The sequence below is a fragment of the Schistocerca serialis genome, chromosome 4 (assembly GCF_023864345.2).
Source record: "Schistocerca serialis cubense isolate TAMUIC-IGC-003099 chromosome 4, iqSchSeri2.2, whole genome shotgun sequence".
In the NCBI taxonomy this organism is placed as follows: domain Eukaryota; kingdom Metazoa; phylum Arthropoda; class Insecta; order Orthoptera; family Acrididae; genus Schistocerca; species Schistocerca serialis.
This window is the reverse complement of record NC_064641.1, coordinates 716,188,152-716,205,960: the sequence shown is the minus strand read 5'-3', so window position 1 is coordinate 716,205,960 and position 17,809 is coordinate 716,188,152. Positions and strand designations below refer to the sequence as shown.

Below are 17,809 nucleotides of genomic sequence, written 5' to 3'. Positions count from 1 at the left end.
GATGGCCCTTTTTAGAGATGTCCATTCCTCTTCAACTGCACTGCCTACTGCACTATTCCTTATTGCTGTATCTATAGTGTTAGAGAACTTCAAACGTATCTCGTCATTCCTTAGTACTTCCGTATCCCACTTCTTTGCGTATTGATTCTTCCTGACTAATGTCTTGAACTTCAGCCTACTCTTCATCACTACTATATTGTGATCTGAGTCTATATCTGCTCCTGGGTATGCCTTACAGTCCAGTATCTGATTTCGGAATCTCTGTCTGACCATGATGTAATCTAATTGAAATCTTCCCGTATTTCCCGGCCTTTGCCAAGTATACCTCCTCCTCTTGTGATTCTTGAACAGGGTATTCGCTATTACTAGCTGAAACTTGTTACAGAACTCAATTAGTCTTTCTCCTCTTTCATTCCTTGTCCCAAGCCCATATTCTCCTGTAACCTTTTCTTCTACTCCCCCTACATCTGCATTCCAGTCGCCCATGACTATTAGATTTTCGTCCCCCTTTACATACTGCATTACCCTTTCAATATCCTCATACACTTTCTCTATCTGTTCATCTTCAGCTTGCGATGTTGGCATGTATACCTGAACTATCGTTGTCGGTGTTGGTCTGCTGTCGATTCTGATTAGAACAACCCGGTCACTGAACTGTTCACAGTAACACACCCTCTGCCCTAACTTCCTATTCATAACGAATCCTACACCTGTTATACCATTTTCTGCTGCTGTTGATATTACCCAATACTCATCTGACCAGAAATCCTTGTCTTCCTTCCACTTCACTTCACTGACCCCTACTATATCTAGATAGAGCCTTTGCATTTCCCTTTTCAGATTTTCTAGTTTCCCTACCACGTTCAAGCTTCTGACATTCCATGCCCCGACTTGTAGAACATTATCCTTTCGTTGATTATTCAATCTTTTTCTCATGGTAACCTCTTCCTTGGCAGTCCCCTCCCGGAGATCCGAATGGGGGACTATTCCGGAATCTTTTGCCAATGGAGAGATCATCATGACACTTCTTCAATTACAGGCCACATGTCCTGTGGATACACGTTACGTGTCTTTAATGTAGTGGTTTCCATTGCCTTCTGCATCCTCATGTCGCTGATCATTGCTGATTCTTCCGCCTTTAGGGGCAATTTCCCACCCCTAGGACAAAAGAGTCCTCTGAACCTCTATCCGCTCCTCCGCCCTCTTTGACAAGGCCGTTGGCAGAATGAGGCTGACTTCTTATGCCGGAAGTCAGCACATAGGAAGTTGTAAAATGTTCTCAGGGTCATCATTTAATGATAGTTCCTGAAGCTTTGTTGATATACTCTCTAGGGACAGTTTATGTCTACCTTCAAGACTTTTCCAGTTCATTCCCTTCAGTATTTTTGTGACACATGGATACAATCAACAAAATCAAAGTCCAGGACTTTCACTGTGAAACATGATGAATAATCATCTCAGTCAAAAGTCAATGGCAACATCAATATTTTCAAGCTAAGTATACAAGAAATCATGTCTTGTTTCCTGCTTCAAAAATCTTAAGATACCATACAGCAGTATTCTCAGGGTGAACCAGAATGCTGCTGACAATCTTTCAGAGATTGCTCATGGATACCTTCTGAGTATTTTAGCATGGGGGACCTACAGTCTCCAGTGGCTGATAACAGAGGTATTATATTTCTCATGGTGTCTTGCACCAGTGAACTTTGTATCTGTATTACACTGAAAATAGTACACAATAGTATAAATGTTGTCAGTATGTGCTTTCCATCTTGTTTGGAGACAACATTGTTCCATTTGCTTACAGTCCTTTCCGTTGACAACAGTTCTGTCCACATTGGTCTATGTCTTCAAGCTTGCATTCAGCACTGCTCTGTTTTGTCTTGGGTTTTGTTTTTCTGGTAATGTTGGTTGAACACTGACACTGATACACAGCAGCAGGGCTAGATTTAGTGCTGAAGAGTAAGTCTCATTGTTGGTTTGCTCAATACAATGGAAGAGCTGCACAAAAATGCTATGCTGAACTGTACCTGCAGAGACAGCAAGCCTCATAACAGTACTTTAGCACTTGTGCATAGGTGCCTACAAGAAACCAGATCCTTCCATTATAAATAATTGCATATTGCAGTCATTTTGATTGCTACCAAGTTATTTTCACAGAAACAAGGTTATTGTGGTAACAAATAAATCATAATTACACTATTACTGTGTTACAAGTCACCAGAGACAGTGGGTCTCTTATACCAAAATACTCAGGACTTTGTCAGTTCAAAAATGTATTTTACTGGAGCTAAAGTATTTATGTTAGTATGAGGCTGCTGTAGATTTAATTATACATGAGAGGTTTTAAATATACATGGTGTCCCAGGAGGAATGCTCAGTATTCAGGGATATGACACAAATGACCATTCGAAGCAAAAAATTCTAGTAAACATCAGCTCTGAAATGCAAAAAATAATAGCTATGAGCAGTTTATCATCTTTGCTACTGTGAAACAAATCTCTTCTACTGCAAGCTCTTTCCTTTCCATATTTTGGGACAAGACAGTATGACCAAAACAAGAAAATATTGTCTAGTAACCATGGGATTTAAAGTGCATACTTTAAGAGCTACGAGCAGTTGTTCAGTAGAAGATATGTGTGTCACAGTAGTGAAGGTGAACAACTGCTCATAGCTCTTAAGGTATGCTCTTTAAAGATTAGATTAGACAATCTTTTCTTGTTTTGGTCCATATTACCTCCAGGAACACCCTGCAGAAGAACAGGTGATGGTTAGAGACAAGTAATGGATAGGGAACTGCAAAGATTCAGCCCATGGAGTTAATGGGAATGATATTTCTCTTGTGAAGAGTGTTCCTACTTTTGCAGTTCAGAAGCTCAGGCACTAGGCAGGACAAGTTAGTAAAGAATCCACATGACTTGGGTCATGAAGCTGCTACTGAAGTCAACCACATTATGTATTTGTTGCAGTAAAGTTGGTATCAATAAAATATGACTGCCTTCACAGTCACAGGCGAGTGCCTGTGACAGGTAGGCAGACAAAGCTATTGTGTAGGATAGATGGGTGACAGAATCCTGCTCTTGGAGGACTGGTAAGGATAAAGAGGGGGTTTTGCTATTTTCAGTGAACAAAGAGATATAGTCAAAATTAGTCAAAAGAATATGAATTATTTGTTCCAATGTTAGAAGAAGTCCATCTCCTGGCAGTTGTATGGAAATCCACAATATGTGTGGCCCTAACCCAAAAGAAATGAGACTGCTACTAAAGAAATATTTGTTGTGGTGTTAGTGCAGATCTGTTTTTTAACAGTTGCTAGTTAGTAAAAGAGTGAAAATTTGTAGGTTTGGAAAATGATAGGATTCATGTCATATCCACATTATTTAGAACATGCTCACCCAACTATTCCTAACTGTTGTACATTGATGTTTTACACCAGATCTTAAAGACACAATTACTCTCTTCCAGGTGCTACTCAACATGGTGGAATTTGGAATGGATCCACAGCAAGCCTTGGATTACCCAAGATTTTTTGTGGATGTCAGTACAAGGTTTGTTATCACAGCTGCTTGATATTCTTAGAAACTGACTAATTCTACTCAACCAATTTTTGAATACAAAACTTTATGTAGTTCATATTTATTATCTTTTTCATTCATTTTTATCTCTATTTCATATAAAACTGACTCTGAGGTAATTGCTTACTTCATAGATACTCTTTCTGTCTAATAAGAGTAATATATAGTCTCAGAAAATGAACTGGTGAGCTTACAAATGTGTGATTTTCTTAGCTGATGATTTTGACAATAAGGTGGTTTTGTGGACAACACATATATCCAGAGAAAACTTTCAGTAGTTCAGATTAAGAACAAGGCAAGTTGGAAACTAAAGGAGCATACAGGACACATAACAACTGAGGCATCTAATTATACCAGCAAGACCTCAGGACAAGAAAGTAAGAATATAAACTATAATTCTGAGGATTCACATTTGGAAGTTGTATGGAGAAATTGGTTGATAACTGAACATCTAAGTAATTCTGTCAAAAGTACGTCTCTGAGTAAGTTCTTCAAAATACCACTGTACTAAGAATGGAATGAGTAGAGACAAAATATAAATAAATGACAAAGAATAGTGACTTTAAATAACAATGACTCTTATGGAAAATAATGAAAGATTCTATTAAAAAAATAAATCCAAGATACTAAAAGAAAGAAGATCGTTAAAATCATGTAGGATATTTTCGTCAATTAATGTAACAAAGGACATTATAAATACTACGTATTCTAGTGGTTTTACTGACAAATTATTTTAAATGTCTCAGAAACATTTCTTGTAAACATAAGGTAATACAGACATTTCTTTGTGTAATCCCTTTGTATAATTCACAAACAACTAATGGGTCGTATAATAGCATCAGAGTACAAGTGTTGGAGGATGTGGGGCAACTGAAAAAGTATTTGATCAAAGTCTCAGGTGATGATGTTAGGTGGAACAGTTAACAGCCTGGCTATATACAGTGATACAGCAATATTTTCTGTCAAAATGAACATAAGTGAGATGCTGCTAGAGAATCATCACTAATGTAAATTGGTGCAAGTAACTCGCCATTATTTTCATGTAGGATGTTGTGATGCAGCCTACATGAAGAATGATGCTCGTCATTTGTGGTGTTGAAGAAATTGCCATAACCCCTACACAGTATTGAAAAAAACATCTAAACTTGAAATTTTGATATGATTTAGCAGTTGCATTGACAAAGCTAGCGTATCTACAATGAACACCTTTAGTGAATAAGTAGAGTGCCTACAGAAAATGACTCCATACAACACTTCATAGTGGCACAAGTAATGTAGATAATTTTGTTGCATGACTAGCCCCCTTGAAAGCCTACAGTACAAGTTGCTCTCAATTATAATTGCAATAAAGGTGGATACCTAGGAATTTGGATGTCTCCAATCTCCGTAACTGTTGGTTTCACCAATACAACCTCTAGGTCTGTATGGCTTGTGTGGAATTGAATAAAATTGATCTTACTGGTGTTGGTCAAAAGAGCATTAACAGTGAACCAGGTGAGGGCTTTGGCTAGGATATAATCACTGCCTATGGCTGGCAAATTTTCTGCCACAATTTAAGTGTTATCAGCAAACATGCTGAATTTACATTCCTGGTTACATACTGCAAATTGTTAACATAAATCAGGAATAATATTGGACTTGGAACAGAACCCTGAGGGACTCCATCTTATACAGCTGCTCCCCATTTGAAGCCCACACTTTCCAGCACTTCTTTTTGTCTTCTGTTGATGAGGCAGAATGAAAGTAGGTTGTGTATTGGATGTCTGATGCCAAAGTGAAAGATCTTCTCTAATAGCAATCTGTGACCAACACAGTCAAAGACTTTCAACAAATTACAAAAGATCTTATACAGCTGCTCCTAGTTTGAAGTCCACACTTTCCAGCACTTCTTTTTGTCTTCTGCTGATGAGGCAGAATATAAGTAGGTTATGTATTGGATGCCAATTGCCATAGTGAAAGATCTTCTCTAATAGTAATCTGTGACTGACACAATCAAAGACTTTTGACAAATTACAAAAGATACCTACTATCAAGCTGTTGTTGTTGTTGTCGTCTATGATATCATGTACAAATGTAAAGATACCTTGTTCAATTTATACAGTCTTTTGAGAGTCAAACTACCTTTTATTAACAATGCCAAACTGGTCAACATGTTTCACAACCTGATTACATGACAGTTTTTCAAATTTTTGGAAAATATGATTATTAATGAGATTGTTTTATCATTGTTTGCACTTGTAGCATCCCTCTTTATTTGAAGTGTTTCATGAGAGTGTATTTGTGAAACATTCCCTGGTACATTTCTGAATTAGAGGTAGTGCTGGATTTATGCATTAGACACATAGGCCTGGATCTAGGAAAGGGGGGCATCACTAGACCTCCATCAGCTCTCGTATTTTCAATAGACATAGGGAAAAAGTGGAAACATGGAAGGCAACCCAGTGGCCAGCACAACTGTCACTAGCTTAGTGTTTAGGTCATTGGTGAGTTCTGTTGGAGGGCATCTTTTAACATTGCTGTCACAATGACTGTAAAGTTGTATCTATCATCAGTTCATGTACGAGTTAATACTGCTTTTGTTACCAGTTGTCATCCCTGTGCATTTTAGTTAACATTCTTTTTCTTTGAAAAAAATCACTCTACCTGAAAAAATGAGTAGTGTGAAAAAGCTATGCAGTGCACTAAATAGGAAATTAACTATTGAACAAAAGACTGGAATATGCCATTCAAGTAAAAGACTTGGAAAATATTTTTTCTAAATGTGAAAATGCAAATTTGAACTACCTGATCAGTAGTAGTAACATTAAAAGTCAATGTGTATTTTTAACACTATGTAATGAAAGCACTGATGGTGATGAATGTGTGATGACAGTGGTGGTAGAGTTAGGAATTGAAGCAACATCGCTTGTGATGGTAACGTGGAGCTTCAAACATTTGGCAATAAGGAAATTGAGGAGGACAGAGATGATGACAAGAAAAGTTGCAAATAGTGTCTTAAAAATAAAAACAAATGAGCATTTGGTGGGAGTGTGGGGCAAAGTACCAAGAAGTCTCTGGCCTAAAGTGCCACCACCATCTTTTCATCAAGCCCTTATTAAATGTTAATGAATCAGTGGTTCTCTTTGCAGATAATGACATACTGTCTTAAAGATTAAGTGATTATGTTTTTATTTTTTATACTTGTTGTGATACAATCACATCAGAATTACACAATACTATAACTGGTTTTGACCAGATATGCAGGTAACAGTTTTGACCACAAGCTAATTATACATACCAAGATTACTTTAGACATATTACTAAGAATACTTATTGCACAAAAGTGAAGATTATCTCACTCTTTGAGTGATTTTACAAATTTTAACTAAGTATTCTGTAAAATTTGTAAATGCTCAGGTGTGCTGACCATTCGTACATCATTGTGACACTTGGTCACATCATACACAGCATGACCTTAGTCTATATGCCTCTGGTAAGAAGTTACCTGCACGGCTAAATGTAAGTAATATTCAGTATGACCAGCTACTAATCAAGAAAAATGCTGCAACTTGACAAGGCAATGATCTGGAAGAACACTAATTTAATTGAGAAGAAGCCTTAGAAATAAGACACGAACTTATATATTCACACAAGAATATAAAAAATCAAATGGAACATCAACAAAGGATTTGACAATCACAGAGACTGAAGTGATACCTCCAGGTGAATACAGAGAATTTAGGCTAATATCAGACTACTGCAGAACCAGAAAAAAGGAAAGTGGGAGTGGCTTCCCTCCTTTAGTGCTTAAATTAAGGATCATTTGACAGCAGATCTCCGTCTCCATGACTTTCTGCCTTCTTCTTTATTGCCGTGTAAGAGTTACCATTGACATCCTTTATACACTGCATTATGTACTTCAGTCGTGGTCTTCCTCTTTTCCTTTTTCCATTAAAATACGTCTCTATTATTATTTTTAGCTCCTTGTATCACAAGATATGACAAATAATCTGCATTTTTTTGTGCAGTAGCATTTCACCCACCCCTCTCCCAATCTCTTGAGGATTTCACTTGTTATCTTATCAGTCCATTTGATTTTTGGGCTGTTCCCATAAAAACATCTCAGAAGAATTCAATCTTTTCTTTTTTAAGTCTCCAGAGCCACATTCCAAGTACACACCTTCAGAAACGTTATCCTGATTGGCAACTGTTATTTTTTCAGAAGGCTCTCTTTTCTTGATCAGTTCCAGTTTTTATTTCTTCTTTGTTTCTTCCATATCATGATCTTGCTTCTTCAATAAGTAAATGAGCCTTTCTGTTACTGCAAGTTGTCACATGCATGCTCTCAGGCACTGGCTTGCCTTCTTTTTTCACAAGAAACCTTCTTTTTTCACAAGTCAGCACCATTGATTTAGACTAATTTATATTCCTGTTCCATTTTTTTCCTATAATTTTATCCAATTTATTTAATATAGTTTCAAGGCCTTCTTCAGTTTCTGTTAAAATAGCAGCATCATTAGCATATCTCTGTGTATCTTCTGTCTTGCAACATACCATAAAATGGGGTAATACAGATCATTTTTAGTCATTTTTTACTGATATTTCCCATGCCATTAAAACCATATTTATGTAATTCTATGTAATTTTATATTTAAAATGCGTGAGTCTTTCTCATTCATTTGATGACAGAAAATTGAAACAAGTGAATATACTATGAGTATAGGAAAGAAATCACTGATGGTGGTACACCATGGGGTGGGGTAATTCCAATCAGGGATTTATTTTGCTTGATTATAAATGTTACTCTTTTCCATAGTTACAATGATCAAAATTTTACAATTTTTAAAAATTACAAACACTACTGTAGTTATAAAGTAAAAAATAGGCCTGCATATATAAATACATGAACAAGAAAAATCAAAATTTTCAACACACAATTCGACACTCAGATTTAAATACTTGTTTCATTACAAGCAGTCCTATTCCACAGTACTAACATCAATATCAGAGAAAATAAACTTTCCTTGTTTGCAAGACATCGGCTACATCTCTGTAATTTTTCTTCTCCTATGTCCATTGTATCTGCAACATCTGGGAATACAAAAAAGGTTGAGGCTCCAGTGTCTCTTTATTTGGGTCACCAACTTGGGCTTTCTGGAGATGTTCTTCAAAGGATGCAGTCCAGGAGGGTTTATGACTATTAACATCATTCTCATTTCGTGGAATCTGACACTACATTTCTTCAGGACAGAGAGGCACAATACCAATTTTTTTAACTGCCACATCAAGAGACTGGCAAAGGTTGGTTACATTTAGAGGCAGGAGGACAAATCTAATGTAATGTCATATTCCTCATAAATCTTGAGGACACTTATTGTGAGATGGCTGGATAAGGTATCACCAATCATAATATTGGTCTCTGCAATCTGTTGGCATAGGGTAACAAAATTTTTGTGAACCATGGTTCAAACATATTAAGATCAAACCAACCACTCATATTCCTGTTGTAAAGAGCCCCATTGACACCTCCCCCAGCTTAAGTATCATACAGGTGCTTACTTTTGTAAACAGTAAATGGGGGTAACAATGTTGCATCTGCAGCTGCTGCCATTGTGCACTGACACTAGTTTTAGATGTACTGTGTCTAAAATTCTCCTAGGATGTTTCACACCTCTTTTGTCAAGCACCTTCCCCTCTCCTGGGTCTTCAGAAAAATTTGTTTCATCGTAGTTAATTATACTAGTGTCAGGAACTTCATTCAATGTTTCCCTAAGATTATTGTAATGTTCTATTATGATCTCCCTTGAAATAGCTGCTCTAACTCTTTTTATGTTCTCTTTGATTTTCAATCTCAGTTCAGAGTTTCTTTTCAGAAATGCATGAACCCACTCTAATCCCAGCCAATTGTCTTTAAACCTCTTTTCCATTTCCCCTGCATGGTTAAGGTTATTGTTGTTGTTGTTGTTGTGGTCTTCAGTCCTGAGACTGGTTTGATGCAGCTCTCCATGCTACTCTATCCTGTGCAAGCTTCTTCATCTCCCAGTACCTACTGCAACCTACATCCTTCTGAATCTGCTTAGTGTATTCATCTCTTGGTCTACCTCTACAATTTTTACCCTCCACGCTGCCCTCCAATGGTAAATTTGTGATCCCTTGATGCCTCAAAACATGTCCTACCAACCGATCCCTTCTTCTAGTCAAGTTGTGCCACAAACTTCTCGTCTCCCCAATCCTATTCAATACCTCATCATTAGTTACGTGATCTACCCACCTTATCTTCAGCATTCTTCTGTAGCACCACATTTCGAAAGCTTCTATTCTCTTCTTGTACAAACTGGTTATCGTCCATGTTTCACTTCCATACATGGCTACACTCCATACAAATACTTTCAGAAACGACTTCCTGACACTTCAATCTATACTCGATGTTAACAAATGTCTCTTCTTCAGAAACGATTTCCTTGCCATTGCCAGTCTACATTTTATATCCTCTCTACTTCGACCATCATCAGTTATTTTACTCCCTAAATAGCAAAACTCCTTTACTACTTTAAGTGTCTCATTTCCTAATCTAATCCCCTCAGCATCACCCGATTTAATTTGACTACATTCCATTATCCTCGTTTTGCTTTTGTTGATGTTCATCTTATATCCTCCTTTCAAGACACTGTCCATTCCGTTCAACCGCTCTTCCAAGTCCTTTGCTGTCTCTGACAGAATTACAATCTCATCGGCGAACCTCAAAGTTTTTACTTCTTCTCCATGAATTTTAATACCTACTCCGAATTTTTCTTTTGTTTCCTTTACTGCTTGCTCAATATACAGATTGAATAACATCGGGGAGAGACTACAACCCTGTCTCACTCCTTTCCCAACCACTGCTTCCCTTTCATGCCCCTCGACTCTTATAACTGCCATCTGGTTTCTGTACAAATTGTAAATAGCCTTTCGCTCCCTGTATTTTACCCCTGTCAACTTCAGGATTTGAAAGAGAGTATTCCAGTTAACGTTGTCAAAAGCTTTCTCTAAGTCTACAAAAGCTAGAAACGTAGGTTTGCCTTTTCTTAATCTTTCTTCTAAGATAAGTCGTAAGGTTAGTATTGCCTCACGTGTTCCAACATTTCTACGGAATCCAAACTGATCTTCCCCGAGGTCCACTTCTACCAGTTTTTCCATTCGTCTGTAAAGAATTCGCATTAGTATTTTGCAGCTGTGACTTATTAAACTGATAGTTCGGTAATTTTCACATGTCAACACCTGCTTTCTTTGGGATAGGAATTATTATATTCTTCTTGAAGTCTGTGGGTATTTCGCCTGTCTCATACATCTTGCTCAGCAGATGGTAGAGTTTTGTCATGACTGGCTCTCCCAAGGCCGTCAGTAGTTCTAATGGAATGTTGTCTACTCCCGTGGCCTTGTTTCGACTCAGGTCTTTCAGTGCTCTGTCAAACTCTTCACGCAGTATCTTATCTCCCATTTCATCTTCATGTACATCCTCTTCCATTTCCATAATATTGTCTTCAAGTACATCGCCCTTGTATAAACCCTCTATATACTCCTTCCACCTTTCTGCCTTCCCTTCTTTGCTTAGAACTGGCTTGCCATCTGAGCTCTTGATATTCATACAAGTGGTTCTCTTCTCTCCAAAGGTCTCTTTAATTTTCCTGTAGGCAATATCTATCTTACCCCTAGTGAGACAAGCCTCTACATCCTTACATTTGTCCTGTAGCCATCCCTGCTTAGCCATTTTGCACTTCCTGTCGATCTCATTTTTGAGACGTTTGTATTCCTTTTTGCCTGCTTCATTTACTGCATTTTTATATTTTCTCCTTTCATCAATTAAATTCAATATTTCTTCTGTTACCCAAGGATTTCTATTAGTCCTCGTCTTTTTACCTACTTGATCCTCTGCTGCCTTCACTACTTCATCCCTCAGAGCTACCCATTCTTCTTCTACTGTATTTCTTTCCCCCATTCCTGTCAATTGTTTCCTTATGCTCTCCCTGAAACTCTCTACAACCTCTGGTTCTTTCAGTTTATCCAGGTCCCATCTCCTTAAATTCCCACCTTTTTGCAGTTCCTTCAGTTTCAATCTGCAGTTCATAACCAATAGATTGTGGTCAGAATCCACATATGCCCCTGGAAATGTCTTACAATTTAAAACCTGGTTCCTAAATCTCTGTCTTACCATTATATAATCTATCAGATACCTTTTAGTATCTCCAGGATTCTTCCAGGTATACAACCTTCTTTTATGATTCTTGAACCAAGTATTAGCTATGATTAAGTTATGCTCTGCGCAAAATTCTACCAAGCGGCTTCCTCTTTCATTTCTTAGCCCCAATCCATATTCACCTACTATGTTTCCTTCTCTCCCTTTTCCTACTGACGAATTCCAGTCACCCATGACTATTAAATTTTCGTCTCTCTTCACTACCTGAATAATTTCTTTTACCTCGTCATACATTTCATCTATTTCTTCATCATCTGCAGAGCTAGTTGGCATATAAACTCGTACTACTGTGGTAGGCATGAGCTTTGTGTCTATCTTGGCCACAATAATGCGTTCACTATGCTGTTTGTAGTAGCTAACCCGCACTCCTATTTTTTTATTCATTATTAAACCTACTCCTGCATTACCCGTATTTGATTTTGTATTTATAACCCTGTAATCACCTGACCAAAAGTCTTGTTCCTCCTGCGACCGAACTTCACTAATTCCCACTATATCTAACTTTAACCTATCCATTTCCCTTTTTAAATTTTCTAACCTACCTGCCCGATTAAGGGATCTGACATTCCACGCTCCGATCCGTAGAACGCCAGTTCTCTTTCTCCTGATAACGATGTCCTCTTGAGTAGTCCCCACCCGGAGATCTGAATGGGGGACTATTTTACCTCCGGAATATTTTACCCAAGAGGACGCCATCATCATTTAATCATACAGTAAAGCTGCATGTCCTCGGGAAAAATTACGGCTGTAGTTTCCCCTTGCTTTCAGCCGTTCGCAGTACCAGCACAGCATGGCCGTTTTGGTTAAGGTAACACTGTACAATGTTACATATGTCTGTGTTTCTCAGTGGAAAGCGTCACTTTGCACATATCAGTAAATCCTCAACAACTGTTTTCTCCTCTTCCCTGTTTAAAGCTATTGGTGCACCTACCTTGTGTCTATACTTATTCTGTAACTTATCGTTAAAGTTTGTGTACAGTACAGCAAACTCTTCTGATGCTCTCCTGATGCTCATTTTCCCCTGATGCACAGCCGGTAACACATTTTCCAGGTAAATGGAGTTGTATTTGCACCTTCTGACAGATCCAGGGTTCTTGATGTATGTTCTCTCCATCGTTGTTATTACCCTATAATAAAACAACTTTCCATATAAAGCACTATAACTTTACAATAGTATTACATACAGATTTTTGTAAATGTTCATTTAATACCCAACTAACTAATCAACGATATTAACTTGCTCTATTTGTACAACCTGTGAAGCTCTTCAACTCAAGTTTTCACTATTAACTTTTTTTACATGTAATAGACTGTTTCTCATAACATTTACTGACTGATTGTAGGTGAAAAATAAACAAATTCTTGGCATTCAGCCAAGCAAACAATAATGTTACCTTTGTTAATACATTGCACACCAGCTGCATTATTGCTGCAGTTTCATGGATGAGCTCAACTTTTAAACTACAGGCCAAATAAACACTATTGTCCTGCTATAACAATACTGCCCCATTCTGTAGTATTACCTACTTCCAATTTCAAACTGTTCTCTGAATTTTTTAAGTGCTTGCTCTAGGAGTAGATTAAAAATGATTCATGACAGTGTACAACCTTGCCAGACCTGTTTGTGAGTCTATGCTTCCTCTTGTGTTGAATGCCCACCAATAACAGCTGTGGCATTTTTGTAAAGGTTCCATATCGGTAATCAGTTTCTACAGTGAATTCCTATTTTTTCAGTACCTCAACCATTTTTCCTATTTTACAATATCAAGTGTTTTCTGTACATTAAAGAATCTAAGTATCTTGTTAAATTCCTTTCCATTTATTTCAGTATAACTAAGTTTAAAGCTAATGATCCTTCTCTGATTCCTCAATTTTTTGAAGCCAAATTTATCTTCTGAGAGTGGAGTTTCAACTTCTTGTTGCATTCCATTGATGATGGTATCAGTTATTATTTTCAATGCATGAAGAACTAGGCTAAGCAATCAGTAATTTTCACTTTTTAAGACATTTGTCTTTTTAGGGGTCTGTAGACTTCAGAGTGGGGTCTGTATTTCAGTTTTTAACATACCACAAGTATACATAATGCATGGAAGTAAGAATTTATAAAGTCTCTCTCCTCATTCTCACATCAGGTGTGTATCATGTAGCTTGAACTCAAGAGACCTGCCTCCCCTCCCAGCCTTCTGTACATGATCATTCTTTTCTCCCTCTCAAAAAAACTAACATTCCTGAAAGCTAAGAACTGATTTTTTCTATTTTTATTGTGTCTATTGGTAACACTGAAATTTTCCCTACTGAATATATGTATTGGCCAGCCATACTATCTCCTTGAAATTTTGTAGTTTAATTAGTTCAATTCTCCTTTTGATAAAATTATATGATTATCACAATTACAGGACTGAAGTCTCCCATTAACAGCAGGATAAGTAATACTGATGATTTGAACAGGTTTGATCTCTTACCGCATACAGGTAACCATTATTCTTTGATTATTATGAGTGTAGTTATGTACATACTGATCTAGCAGCAGCAAACAAACAGTAGTTATTTGGTATAGAGAAGACATCAGCAGCCCTGTCAAAGTTCTGTCATTTCTACCAGCTGTATTATATTTAGTTTATATTGTGTAGGTGCAAGTAGTATTTAGTAATTTAGTGACGGATGACTGTTGAGATGAGGTACAGAATCAGTTTCTGACAGCTATTCCTCTCTGTTAATGTATACCATGACTTTTTCCAAATTCCTGGAAGTTTCCCTTCATTTTGGGATCCATGGAACACAACAAATGAGTGTGTTACATTAAAATGATATTTTACAGTGAATTTTAAAATATTGTGAAAAGGAATCATTAGCAGGAATATATACTGGTATGAAAAACGTGAATATTAACCATTGCTAAATTTCCAGTAGAGTAAGTAACCACTACACAAAATAACTTATTTTTGTTTTCCTCTGTGCAGCCAGCCCTGGACAGTGTCACTGGAATCTGGAATACAAAGCGAGGTCTCTCAGCAATTGGTCCAGAAAGGGCACAAAATAACTTGGCCAGTAACAGGCTTTGATCGAGGAACATTTGGGCGTGGTCATGTAATAACCCGTGGTGCTTGGTTTGCTGGCACAAGTACAGATGTGTACACAGGTGCTGATGTATGGTGGGCAGCTGCCGATCCACGTTGTGATGGCTACCCACAAACATATTGATCTCATATGCGTGTACGAGCACACTCACACAAAAAGTATTAAATGACATGGTAGTGCTGTAAATGTCATGCAGGATGAAACAACAAACAATTTATTATTGATACTGATGAAGGAACTAATTCAGTTTACTGCACAACAACAAAGAAAAAAGAAGACATTTCCTTTTAAAATTATATCTGTGAGACATTTGAATTGCTTCCTTTCCTTTGCAATGTAACGTTTTACTATCTTCTTTCAATTTTATTTTGTAAACAGCAAAAAACTCAGAAAAATTTTGTTGCCCATGTTTTATAAACAGTTTGTCTAAGGCAATGAGGAAATGTATGGAAGACTAAAACAACAATATGATCTATGTGAAGACTGAATATGGTTCATTTAGTTATTCAGTCAGAAACAGCTGCAGAATGCACTATATACAGTTTTATAGTTCATCTTCACATATCTGGAGTAAACATGGTTTTCCTAGAAATAGTTATTGTATTTGTAATATGCAGCTGATAATGAAACAACTCTGTGCATAAGGTATTCAGATTTTTCATGTGCATTGGTAATGTAATAAAAACAAAACACAACCACTTTTAGGCTGATGTTCTTAAGCAGACAAATGCTTCTCCATCGTGAAATTAGGACTCTAGAATGCAATAGAGGTTGCATTATAGCATGATGAAGGCATTTCTCTGTAAATGTATAAGAAAACAATAAAACATTAGCATTTCAAGTATAGAAGTTTCACAAGTTTGAATGCACAAATTGTGTTAGTCAACTGTGATGCATTACTACAATAGCCTCTCTTTGGGTGTTTTAACATTGGCAGCATTGATGGAGCAAATATGAGTTAAAATAAAGTAATGTGAGGATCTTGATAAACATTTCACACTAAGGCAGTAAACTGATTGATAATAGTTCAGTGTTTATGCTGAAGTTTATTAATGTCTCTACAGAAATGAAGTACTACAGACAACATTGTTCTCGGTATGAATTTTAATTACACTTGTGAGAACTAATAGTGATGCTTTAATACAAGGTACACAACATAAATGTAATACTGTTTGTAATAAGTTAAGACAATAATGGAATTTTGATGTTGTGTCAGTCACTTGTCAGACTGTGGTGGCTAAGAAAGTTGAAACTGTACATTGTTTCAATTTTCTGTAAGATTAGTTAAAATAAAACTAATAGAAAAATATTGTCAGTCACTCATATTACACCTACCAATTGAGAAAAGTTACAGCTCTATGTTAAAGTAATAAAACCAGAATGCTTATGTGCAGCTGTATGCTTGGATTTGACTAAGATTGGAGAAATAGAAAACCTGAAAAGTATCAGAGCAAGTAAAACACAATGATGAACACAGGATCAGTAGTAACGAGATCTGTACAAGAAAACTGAACAAATAAATGTAATTATGAGAAAACAAAGAATGTTGTTTTACAGCCATGTGGTTTGGATGAATGAAAATAGGATATGTAAGAAGTTTTTTGAACATATTAACTACAGTAAAATCTCCCTGGTGAAAGTGGCTCCAGGAAATCAGAAGTTATCCTAAAGAGACGACAACTGAAAAACATGAATTTCTGAACAAAGATACATTCTGAAAGTAGCTTTTAGATTTCCATCACCAGAGAAAACCAAAAACAAAAAGTGGAACAAAGTAGTCAGAAGTTAAATCAGAAGCAGTTACTCACATGATCCATAGAAGTCACAAAGCAAATGAAAAATGTAGAATGCTGAACAAGCTGGAAATAATTGAAATTTGAGGCTAAGTTCAAGATATTCTGTTTCACAGACACTGCTGTTTAATTTAAAACAAAAAGATATATGCACTATAGGTAGCAGATACATTTTAATGTATTTAATTTGCATTTCTGCATTTCATGAGCAATAATAAACAGATATATTAACATCTGCTTGTAATAGGGTGTATGATAAGAAAACTTGATATGTAAACATTAAATACTAAATTTCAAAATTATATTTTCTTTCTTCTGGTATTTTAACTGCAATATACTATAGTATCAAACAATGAAAACTCAAGATATGAATATAAACAATGTAGGCAAAGACATATTGCAACTTACTATAAAGATACCGAGCGAGGTGGCGCAGTGGTTAGCACACTGGACTCGCATTCGGGAGGACGACGGTTCAATCCCGTCTCCGGCCATCCTGATATAGGTTTTCCGTGATTTCCCTAAACCGCTTCAGGCAAATGCCAGGATGGTTCCTTTGAAAGGGCACGGCCGATTTCCTTCCCCATCCTTCCCTTACCCGAGCTTGCACTCCGTCTCTAATGACCTCGTTGTCGACGGGACGTTAAATACTAATTTCATCATCATCACTATAAAGATAACACGCTAAGTTGCAGACAGGCACAATTAAAAGACACTTACACATAAGCTTTCAGCCACAGTCTTCACTGGAAAAAGAGAAACGCACACCATTAATTTATACAAGCAAGCACACCTCATGCACACACATCCACCAGCTTGAGACAGAATGTGTGTTATCTTTATGTTAAACAGCAATCTGTCTTATCCTATATTATTGTATACTATAGCATTTTCTGCATAAAAATAGTCTGTTAATTAATATATATATATATATATATATATATATATATATATATATATATATATATATATATATATATATATATATATATATATATATATATATATATATATATATTAAGGAATTCACAGGATGACAGAACAATTTCAAAGCTAGGCACAACATCATGTGGAATGAAATGTCTGGGGAAGTAAGGAGAGACGGTGCCTTTCTTCAGGAAGCATGCAATCTGGTCAACATGGTATCGATC

At 36.7% G+C, this 17,809-nt stretch overlaps 1 protein-coding gene across 3 annotated transcripts in view; it reads left to right on the top strand.

The window, feature by feature from the left end:
• LOC126473235 (glutathione hydrolase-like YwrD proenzyme) overlaps positions 1 to 16,174 on the top strand; it is a 117,505-nt gene extending 101,331 nt beyond the window's left edge. For all 3 annotated transcript variants that reach the window (XM_050100150.1, XM_050100151.1, XM_050100149.1), the window contains exons 10-11: positions 3,466 to 3,548; positions 14,748 to 16,174. In XM_050100150.1, the coding sequence (XP_049956107.1) occupies positions 3,466 to 3,548; positions 14,748 to 14,988 (324 nt within the window). In that variant the 3' untranslated portion in view covers positions 14,989 to 16,174. The remainder of the gene's footprint in view (positions 1 to 3,465; positions 3,549 to 14,747) is intronic.
• The last annotated feature ends 1,635 nt before the right edge of the window (positions 16,175 to 17,809 follow it).